At 36.5% G+C, this 12,228-nt stretch overlaps 1 protein-coding gene across 5 annotated transcripts in view; it reads left to right on the forward strand.

Moving 5' to 3' along the window:
• Positions 1–1,461: 1,461 nt before the first annotated feature.
• LOC126830245 (uncharacterized) overlaps positions 1,462–12,228 on the forward strand; it is a 152,303-nt gene continuing 141,536 nt past the window's right edge. For 4 of the 5 annotated variants that reach the window (XM_050560637.1, XM_056099284.1, XM_050560615.1 and 1 more), the window contains exon 1: positions 1,462–1,597. Coding sequence is in view for 2 of the 5 variants with exons in the window: in XM_050560615.1 (XP_050416572.1) it covers positions 1,591–1,597 (7 nt within the window). In the remaining 3 variants the exon portion in view is untranslated. The remainder of the gene's footprint in view (positions 1,598–12,228) is intronic. The other variant, XM_050560603.1, reaches the window with a different exon arrangement.

Consider the following 12,228-nt stretch of genomic DNA (forward strand, 5'->3'; position numbering starts at 1 on the left):
AACAGCTAGGACATGGCTCCCTCAATACAAGTTAGTTCTGGGTGTCTTTAACATTACGATGTTTGTAACTGATGTAAGAAGCAGAGAATAAAAGTATTATAAGATGTTAAACTAGTCTTGTCATCTGAACCTGATTAAAGAACTAATACTGTCACATAGCACGGAGACGTTTCTAAAGCGCGTAGGGTGCTGACTAGTTTAGTTCACAGGCCAGTTGCCTCCGACCATTCCCTCGCTACCCCGGACCTTAGGGGTAAGTGAACGTTGGGTGACCGACTAACAAGAAGACGACCGTTTGTTGAGCGAATAAGGTGTTGACTGGTTTGTTGATGTGCACTGGGCAGTCCTCTCCTGTACCCACTTAATTTTTCTCGAATCCCGAATAACGAGCCAGCACGTTATTCGGGATTCGATAGTAAAACAGACTGGCCTACCTTCCACCCGACCATTTCCTCGCTACCTCCCACCCGACCGTAGGGATAAGTGAACGTTGCGCGGCAAACTAGCACGGAGACGACCGAATAACGTGCTAGCTCGTTATTCGTTATTCGCGAATCACAAATAACGAGCCAGCACGTTATTCGGGATTCGGCAATAAAACAGGTGATTGCTGGAGATGACTGCCCCGTGCACTCTAACAAAGCAGTCAGCACCCTACTCGATTGAGAAACGGTCGTCTTCTTGTTAGTCGGTCACCCAACGAGGAAATGGTCGGTTGCAAGATAGATCGTTCTGTTTAGTGGCGAATCCCGAATAACGTGCTGGCTCGTTATTCGTTATTCGCGAATCACGAATAACAATTTAAAAAATTTAAAAAATTGACCGAGATACTTTAAGTTTTGGCATGAAATTATTTTGTATAAATAAAGTAGATACACTATTGTATCTGTGTAGATATTTTATTTACTATTTAATTTAGTTAATGTCAAAGTAGCAATTGACCAATGTCCTAATTTGTATCTCTCTAATCTTTGAAGTCCTTTAACTTTTTAGAAAAGCACCCATTGAATTTATTTGAAGATATAATGTTCCAATCATATACATCCATTTTATAACATCAAACATTTCTTTTCAACAGCACAAATTGTAGTATATGATGTTGCACACCATCGATATCTTAAACGAAATGAACATAAAAGCAGAAAACAAAATAAATTAGTTTATCGAACTATGCCACCTGCATTATGGCCGAGTATAATGCCGGAAGCTGAGGAATGATGATTGTGTTGAAAGTAAAATGGAGACCATGAGTCATCCTTTTGTGCACAAATCCGTCTCCACTGTCAACCAATATGATTAAAATCAAATCGTTTATAATTCGTTTTCAATCACATCCATATGAGTGATGACACAAAAATAGGATTTATAATTTTAACGTGAATAGAAATAAATGAGTGAAATTATTTTCAAAAACAGATTAAATTCCAAATGAGCCCGGGTTCACTTAAATTAAATACGCCTGGACTAACCCATTGGATTTAAACAGCTGCCACCAGCTTTATTAATGAACTTGTCATTATGTTGTGAATTATACACAGTCTTGAAGTGCGAGTATACATACTACAGAGCCGACTACTTTAACAGGCTGATATGTTGGGTAAGTTAGCAATATCCTTTAAGCCGCTGATATGCCTTTGCCGGTTCTAAAATATAGTTTGTAGTCTTGAGTTGACGGAATGTGTCAACAGAAAAATATCAGTACTATTTTTAATTGAGTTTGTTATAATTGACTGAAACTTAAACAAGCGGTTGCCATGCAAGACATACGCACACATTTTGCAAGAAATGGACAGAGAACAAGCTAAAAAAATAGATTTTTCTAACAAGTCGGATAAAAATTGTGATCTCTAGAAGGTTGACAAGCTAAAACGTGATTTTTCGTACAATCAGGGACCATAATCCAGGACGTTGCGGTCCGGTACGCCCGAATATCGAAAGGAACCGAGATCTTTTGGATATAAACATATTTTAAGTTTCATCAAAATCGGATCAAAATTATGACTCCTAGAGGATCCACCGCCCTGTTATTACATACTTTGACACTATTTGCATACAAGGAGCGGCTATTTTGTCGGGCAGTTTCGGTTCGAAATAAACCATTATTAGAGTGTAAGGGTGTTTTATTTAAACGGTTTTTAAAATTGGGTAAAAAAAAAAATATGATTTCTAGAGGGTCCTCAAGCTAAAAACATGATTTTTTGAACAATCAGGAAGTTAGATTCAGATATTGGGTTATAAACATATATTTCAAGTTTCATATAAAATCGGATAAAAATTGTTACCTCTCGAGTGTCTATAAGCTAAGAACGTTATTTCGTAGAGTCAGGATCTATAATCAACGGAGTTGCAGTCCGATACATGTCCCTATGGAAAGGGTCCGAGTTCTTTGGAATATATGCCTATATTTCAAGTTTCGTCAAAATCGGATTAAAATTGTGACCAGTAGAGTGTCCACAAAGTGAGCGGACGGACGAATAGGGGCGACGACAATATACGTCCACATGACGGGAGCGAGCCTAAGAACCACAGGCTAGTGAGTAAGCATCGGAAGAGACAATCTAGGATAACACTTTGTGTTCTATTATGTAAGTAATTTTCAAAATAACATTGGAGTAGGTCTCCCCTGATACCAGCCATCCCAAGCATTCGTCAGAGTGCAGCTAGCCACACCCTATCTAATGCCTTGCTGGTGTCACAGAATACTGCCCTCATATAATAGCCTCGGTTCTAAAATCTGTTGGCGGAGAAGTAGTATAATCTCCGAGGAGAAAACTGCTTTGAAGGTTAGTAAATAAGATTTCCAACAAGAAATTGTAGACGTGTTTTTAGATACATTTTTCAAAAATGAAATTGGGTTTAACGTCCTACTGTTCTGCTCCGAACTGGGCTAATGACGGCGGGCATACTCCATACAGTGTGCTGTGAGGGAAATATTTGCCCGGACAGCGGCACTACGGTCTACTCTTATATCGAATTCCAACTGGCAAGGGATCTTTTGTGTGCATTCCAATGTGTACACGGGACCTCGGTTTTTCGTCCGATTCGAACGACTAGACAGCCCTCCGTCCTGCATGACTGACAAGGGGGGACCACGCCGGAAAATCTGGATGAACTTTCTCACCCATTTAACCAGCAAGTTTAACGAGAATGCAATGTGTTGGATCTCCTCTTTTAAGAATTGCTGCGAAGCTAGCCGTTTTCAAAATAATGTATAGTAAAGATTGAAAGATTAAATTACTTATATAAGGGACTGTATAATTCTTTAGACATACATTTTAGTAGTTTATTATTAATTTGATCAGAGTTTATGGTGTCTTTAACGGCTTTCGGCGTTAGTTTAACATTGTCATGTCATTTGGGTTTGGTCGAGTTTAATGCCCGTTTGGAGATTTGTATTTGGAAATCTGTTGTTCGAGATTTGTTTTTCGTTGAGTCTATGATGAAATGTAAATGTAAGCTATTTTTTTATTATCGAAAATAAATTTTATTTTTAAATTAAAATACAATTAATTAAATTAAATTAAATACAAATCTGATATGACAAATGTCTGATCTGTAAAAAAAAAAAAAGAAAAAGAATTTAAGATATATATAATGTTAATTTTAGTTCACAAATGTCAAAATACGACAACAAAAATTAAAGACTATGAATTAAAGGTGCTAAATCGCTATTCTTTGGCATCTAGAAATTACAAATCTGAACTGTCAAATGTCTGATTTGTAAAAAAAAAAAAATAAAAAAAATATTGATTTTTAGATACAAACGTTAATTTTAGTGTACAAGTGTGGAAATACGACCACAAAGAAGTAATAAGAATTAAGGACTATGAATTACAGGTGCTAAATCGCTATTCTTTGGCACCTAGGAATGAACACAAATGGGTTGCAACGCATACAATAATGTGATATGTACGTATATAAACTAATTTACATTCGATCGCTTCTTCTTTTACTGTAATTTCTAATAATTATTTTCGGCGAAATACGCTAAGAGTCTATATAGAATAGCAGTCTTTGGCGTCTGGTTATTCTCCTACATGGGATATGTTTAGCCTCTTTCATCGAGTCGTTTCATACAAATGGCGTTCGAACTCATTCTGGCACGCGATTCGTGTGCCAATTTTAAAAATCATTCACAACCATGTCTACAAATTTACTGTTAGTACAGAACTTATTCCCGCCTTTCAGTCAGGATTTCAACCGGTTAACTGTGCAGTATATCAGCTAGTAGAATATATGATTACATTGGGGAAACATTAGATAGTTGTACGGAAGTAAAATCAATTTATTTTTTTGATATAAGTAAAGCTTTTGACCAAATTGAACGCTGTTGGTATCCGGAAACGAAACAATCGAATTGTTAAAAATATATCCTTCGGACCGATTCAAAAAAGTAAATGTAGGTGGAAGTTCTTCTAGTTCAAGGCGTCCCACAAGGATCTATACCAATCCCCTTACTGTTATTAATATTCATTATTGATATATCTGTAGATCTGGAATCAAATGTAAGGCTTTTCGCTGATCATACGTCTCTTTGCGTAATGATTGACAACCAAACAAATACGCAGACTATACTCAAAAGCATGGAAGGTCGATTTTAATCCAGTAAAAACCACACGTTTTCCAGAAAAACTGTCCCATCCGATTTTAACCTTACTTTTAACAATGTACCGATTATTAATACTCATAAACACCACGGTGTCGTTTTTAACTTGAAAGGTAACTGGGGCGATCATATAGAGTATTTAATGTCAAAAACCAGCAAACCGATAAACTGTTTTAGATCCCTCAAATACCGTTTAAATCGTAAAACCTTAGAAAAAATCTACAAATCATTCATTTTATCGATTTTAGATTATGCCGACAGATTGCATTTAGATGCCTTAAGAACCATAACTGAGCTCCAAAGGGGTACCTCACATAGCATCCTTTATGAAGAGATTGTACTTTGTTCACTGAAATCTCGCCGAACGCAACATAAACTCATAACGTTTTATAAGATTGTTCATGACGAAGTTTCCAATATCTTACAGCTCAGAAACCCCATAGTGTACCAGCAAACCAGCCCTACCATCTTCGAAACAGCAACTCTTTTAAAAAAGAAATGCAATGTAAAACAAACCTTTACCGAAAATTATTTGTTTCTTCAATAAAATTATGGGATAATCTAGACACTGATTTATCTGATTCCTACTCGTTGTCCCTTTCAAACACAAAATTCGTTTACAGTTTTCCAACCCTTGTAAACTCATTTTTTATTTTGATGACAGAAATTTTCAAGTGATACATTGTAAAGTTCGTAATTGCCAGAGTGACCTCAATTTGCACAAATTTATAATGCACGTTAGTAATAACCCTATTTGTAGCTGTGGCGTATCTGTTTAAAATGGCGACGATTTTATTTTTTTCTTATTCAACTACATGTAATTAACGCCCAAAGATCAGTAACTATTGATACTCGAGACCCTATATTAGAAATTCAAAGGCATTGCTGAATGGGATCGATGATGTCCCTGCAAATCTAAATCTTGCTGTTTTTTGATAAACTGCATATATACATTTAGTTAACTCATCGGTTCAAAGGGTAGTCTCTGTCACTTGATTACTTGATCTTACCCAATCTAAGAAACCTCAAATTGACCTTTATTTTGCATCTCGGAACCTAGGGTTTTAAACTGTATGTAAATTACCTGATGTTTTGTTATTATTAAAAGCTCACCCCATTCTCTGGATAACATAGGCAAATTTTCGAATGTTTAACCTGCCATTTTTAAATACTATCTACCCGACAACTCACTTTCGCTTTTTCTTTTGTTTTAGTTCTTTGTATTATTTAGCACTAGCAGGATACCCGGCTTCGCCCGGGGCCCAAATTCACCAGGGGCTCAAATTCGCCCGGGACCCAAATTCGATGGCCTAAAATATGATGATTAATTTGATACCACATATGTGAGGGTGGAGCCCGGCGACGAAGCGTGATAGACGAACCAACATATATACACACTTTGATTTCATTTCATAGATAAATGTTCAACCTATTGCTCTTTAATGTACTCTCACTTTCACCGATAAAAAATAACCACCATATCAGGAAGCGATATTCATTAGCATGTTGCTTGTTTTCGTATCCTTTAGGCTGTACAATTGTATGATTATTGTTCAAACTAAGATGTAGATCATTACCGTAAATGGCTGCAATACTTCCGCTGGTTTGACGTGGAACCTGTTTGATTGTGTATCCAGGAGGGTCATCTCCGAAATGACTGCTTCGTCCCCTTTTCCCATAGTCATAGCCATGTGTCTTTGATAAATAAAATATCTATGTTATCATCAATAAGCGTGTTTGCAATTTCAAGGGATTTATTTCTTGCTGACCTGGCATTCTACAATATAGCAGACAAGGCATTTGGGTGCTTATTTAAATTGGTGTCAAAACTGTGTAAATTTGATTTCCCAACACCTCTCTGTTGAACTGTATAAACTTGTGATCTACTGGAGATATTACTAAACACTTGTATTTGCTTTTGTTTTCTTCTCCCGCTGCGTTTACTCCTTTTTGTTGAAATGTGCACATTAAGTCATTCATTATCGTGAATACTGTTGAGTTTGAGTTTAACATACGAATTGTAATCAATGTAGATGTATAAAATCTGATTTTAAAGTAGTCAAAAGTTCAAATTATACCTGTTGACATATTGGCGACATAATACCTATCAACGATAACAGAAATTTCAATAAATGCAAATTTTAAAATGCTGATATCGTAGCCGCGGTTGTTCTTAACTTGGATATTATTGCCATATGTTACTCTGTATCAAATCGTTCAATTCACATTCACTTCGATTTTAACTATAATTAACACTCATAAATATTTCCTAGTAAAATAAGTTTGTGGCAATTTAATGACAATTTAATTGTTACAGTAATTCGTTGATCAAAAGTTTAAATTTAACTTGAAATGTTTATTTTCAACAGAGAGTTCTCCACTACTTGGTTATTTAATCCACTTTTAGATATAACGTCCTGATTACATTGTTTTCTCTTACTTTGAATAATGTCACTAACATCCTGAAGCATGTGTTTTGTACACAGTGATAGCATCTGATGAATGACCATTATAAAGTCTTCAATAAATTTATGGATATCCTTATTTGTACAAATTAAATACATTAAAATAATTTTCTTCGATATACACAGTTTTGATTTTTAGGTTATGACTTCGTGATTTAAAGGAAAGTCAATGAAAGTGGTTTGATTTGTATTGATTCTGTTGGGCATTGTTAGTCGGTATTTTACCATATACACCTGGTAACCTTTAATGAATGGTAATCTGTACCTTATACCAAACAATTACTGGTTAGGTACATAGTTCCTCTATTGGATATAACAAATCTTTAGGGTTTATTTTGATTAATATTTATTTAGGCGATATAGGAATCCCCTGCATACTTCAATATTGCAACCGTTGAATTTCTAATACGAATATCAGTCCAATTCCGTTCACTATTTCCCCTTTCTAGATAGAATCGGTCGACAAAACAGTTGAACTACCCGTTATACTGTATATTATCGATTATCGGATGACGTCATGATAGTATAACGCGTGTGTGTGTGTGTATGGGGGGTGGGGAAATTAGGAGATATGCTACCAATATGTCAAAATTGTATTTTACTTTTGAAAAAAAATATGTCACTTCCAGTGCTGACAGTTACTTTATAAGTAATGAAAAAGTTGCTACTTTACATCACGGAGCATATGAGCTTTATTTTATACAAATAGGAGGCAGTGTGAAGTTGAATCGTTTTTCGTTATTCGTTATTCGGGATTCACATATGAAGGTGTTCATGTATCTTTAATGAGGATATTTCAGGATTTAAGTCTAAACGATGACAAGACAACAATAGAATAATTGATTTCAAAGTATCCCCTAGCAGTAGAAACCGTATTAAATGACGTATAGTCGGTAAATAAACCAGATTGTTATTCAAACGGTGAATAACGAATAAAGAATAACGAGGGGACTTGCCTCGTTATTGGCGAATAACGAGGTTCAAGCTACCTCGTTATTCGTTATTCAACTTTATATTCGGGATTACAATATGCAGCTAGCAATGACTTGAATGGTGGATGCCAAGTATCCCCCAGTAGCATAAAACACAGCAAAACGAACTCTAGACGAAAAACAGTCCACATTGTTATTCAAGAAGCGAATAACAAGCTGTGTGTTATACGTTTTTCATCTCGTTATTCGGGATTCACATATGAAGGTGTTCATGTATCTTTAATGAGGATATTTCAGGATTTAATTTTAAACGATCATTAGACAACGATAGAATAATGGATTGCAAAGTATCCCCCAGCAGTAGAAAACGTATTAAATAACGTATACGGTATAGTCGGTAAATAAACCAGATTGTTATACTCGGAGTGTCAATATGACTTGCCTCGTTATTGGCGAATAACGAGGTTCAAGCTACCTCGTTATTCATTATTCAACTTTATATTTGGGATTCCAATATGCAGCTAGCCATGACTAGAATGATGGATGCCAAGTATCCCCCAGTAGTATAAAATACAGCAAAACGACCTCTAGACGAAAAACTAAACTGCAATAGAATCGCTGGCTACGCAAACACACCAAAAAGCCGTAATCCTATCTGACTCCCTAAGCAGCATCAAATCTATTGAATCAAATTCTTCCAAAAGTAGACAGGACATAATCCACCAAATTAGGGATATTAATCAAACAATCAAGAATACTGGAACGGAGGTAGTCCTTGCATGGATCTCCTCCCACATCAATATTTTCGGCAATAAACAAGCTGACAAGCTAGCCAAGGAAGGGTTGTCACTAAACGATATAGAAAATTTAAAATACAGCAGTCAGGAATTCACAAGAATGGCTAAAGATAAAATTTAAAATGCATGGAAAACCCGTCTAAAACAAGAAAATACTCATCGCTATCAAATTGATAGCAATCTTGTAGACAAGGTTTACATCAATCATCCCTCAATCAAAATATGCAAACTCGTCACGAGGCTTAAAACGATAAACGTAATTAAGGACTTCACCTTTACACCAATTAAATGTCCATGTGGACAAATTACGACCACGTCACACCTGCTAATCAACTGTAATCATATAAACAAAGAACGTCAATCAATGATTAAGAATCTAGAAGAGAGGGGAAAAACTCTCGGTTACATCTCACTGTGCCCACTTTTGATTAATCCAATTAAGGTCTAATTAGGATTAGTGTATTAAGCGGATTAGGATTAGGTGTTATAGGTAATTAGATGGAAAAAAACAAATATTGAAAGTGACTAAATATTCAGTCTTATAATTGGTGAGATGAACTCACTGTAATCGTTAAAGTGATGAATTTTATTCAAAAAATGACACTTGAATATAATATGAATTATGTTCAGTAAGCCTACACATTACACGGTCTTTATAAGGACACACGGAAGTCAGTCTGTCATATTTCATCATGACAAACGTTCAAGTAAACATCCAGTACATCCCCAATGCTCAAGGTGGAGAAAACTTAGTCCATGAAGAATACAAATTCCGAGTGAAGAATAGGAAGGCAGAACGAGTATACTGGAGATGTTGTATAAAAGGTGCTAATGTGATGTATGATATATCCATGTATGTTATATTTTTATTAAATATATATAAAACATCGAAAAATAAAAAAAAAATTACATAAAATATTTGGGGTTTTTTTCCATCTAATTACCTATAACACCTAATCCTAATCCGCTTAATCCACTAATCCTAATTAGACCTTAATTGGATTAATCAAAAGTGGGCACAGTGAGGACACACCAAACTCTCTGTCTCAAATCTCTCCTTTCTCCACAACCCGACGATAGATACTGGACATCTCAGATTGTCTGGGATTTTATTGAGAATATAGGCATCTCCAAATACATAAAATAATAAAATTAATCAATTAAAACAGTAGGGTGGAACGTAAAAATGTCCCCTAGAGGGAAACGTAAACCGCCCTACACTACTAATAAAACTCCGATAAAGTTAATAAATCAAAATTCTACCCTGTAGGATGTAGCGAAAGAACGTCCCCTAGAGGGAATCGCCACCCGTCCTACACCACAAATAAAAATCCTAACTAATAAAGCAGGGTGTTAGCGTAAAAATGTCCCTATTAGAGGGAAACGCTACACACCCTGAAACTTTTTACATACGAATTTTTTTTATTTCTTGACTAAATAAGTATTGATTGTAGATCATATTAAGCCACCATATATGTATTATTGTATTTATTACCTCCTAATACATTTTGACTGTATATCATACTAACTTGCCATAAATGCATTTTCTCTCTCTCTCTCTCTCTCAGCCCCCCCCCCCCCGAAGCCTTACTAGACGAAATAAAAACAAAATCATCGTCAGACCAGATACTCTTTTTTTCTAGTTTTCTCTTTTCAGGTGCTGGATTCTTCCTTCAGAGAACCAACAACAAAGTAATGAACAACAGAAATAATGACGAAATCAACCAACATACCGGACAACAAAACCAAATGGAAGGAAGAATGGTCCAGGCCTTACACTCACCAACAAGCCCCAAGGAAGAGTTGCACCGCCCTGCAATTCAACCGGACAAATCGACCAGACCGACGAAAACGACCTAAATATATATATATATATATATATATATATATATATATGTACATACTATGTCTATGTGTTTGTCCCTGTCCAAATGTTCGTCCACATTCATGTCTGTCTTGTTATAAATTCGTGTATTCTATAAACGTCCACTGGCACCTTTTTATTCTTTGCACCTGTTATCCCATGTCTCTTGCTGCTATCTATTGTCTTCTGTACATATATATAAAAACCTAACAATCCTCTTTTTCACTAATCACATTGTAAATTATTGCACCTTGTATACATAACATGTTATTGTCTGCGATATCACTTCGGTGGAAGCGGACGTAAAATACAACCAACTAACAACATTAGGAAGACTAGTGAAGAGGGGGCCACGGTTAGACGGGCTCGGCATCTAAAAACTAAACTACATGAGGGATTTATACCAAACTGGCAGGATAGTGGAGTAATGGAGAGTCACGATCAGACGGACTCGGCATCTAAACACTATTCCGGCAAAAAATAGACATCAAACCTACAGAGTGGGATAGGGGAGTAAGGGGAGGTCACGATAAGACGGGCCTGGCACCTAAACACAAATCCCACACAGATGACATCTACCAAACTAGCAGGATAGTGGAGTAAGGGGAGTTACGGTCAGACAGACTCGGGACCTAAACACTATTCCGCAAAAGAAACAGATATCAAACCCATAGAGTGGGATTGTGGAGTAAGTGGAGGTCACGATAAGACGGGCCTGGTACCTAAACACTAATCCCACAACGAAGACATCTATTAATCCAGAAGCAAAAGAAAACATCTATCAAACGATATGTTTTTTACTAAATAAAGGGAAGAACTTCCCACAAAACCCAATCCATGGCCTAAGGCCGAAAATGGAAAGATTGCAAAATCATATTCTAAAAACAGGAAGCAGCTTCGGCTCTCCTATTTCTTGCCTGCGATATCACTTATGTGGAAGCAGACGTTAAACACCATGATACTACTACTACATAAGGAAGACCCAGACAGACCTGGAGAGAGACGGGAGAGACCTGTAGAGACCTGTAGAGACCTAGAGGGAATTCGGCTCGTACCTCGGGAGAGGGCCTGCCCTCGACCCTGGAGAAGTTAGGTCCTGTGAGGCCTAGGGGGAGCGGCTATAGCCTGGCGTTACTATACCCAACCAAATGACGTTCATATGTAGAATTGTACCTGTAAATATGTTATCCAGTATTAAAATATCCTTTTAATAAATAAGAGTTATGTATTGTATCACATACTCCATAATCAACGAAGTTGCAGTCCGATACATGTCCCTATCGAAAGGGTCCGAGTTCTTTTGGAATATATGCCTATATTTCAAGTTTCGTCAAGATCAGATTAAAATTGTGACCAGTAGAGTGTCCACAAAGTGGGCGGACGGATGGACAGGGGCGACGACAATAATATACGTCCGCCTGACGGGAGCGAGTCCAAGATCCCCAGGCTAGTGAGTAAGCACCAGAAGAGACAATCTAGGATAACACTTTTTTTTCTATTATGTAAGTAATTTTCAAAATAACATTTGAGTAGGTCTCCCCTGATACCAGCCATCCCAAGCATT

Source organism: Patella vulgata, chromosome 1 (genome assembly GCF_932274485.2).
Source record: "Patella vulgata chromosome 1, xgPatVulg1.2, whole genome shotgun sequence".
In the NCBI taxonomy this organism is placed as follows: Eukaryota; Metazoa; Mollusca; class Gastropoda; family Patellidae; genus Patella; species Patella vulgata.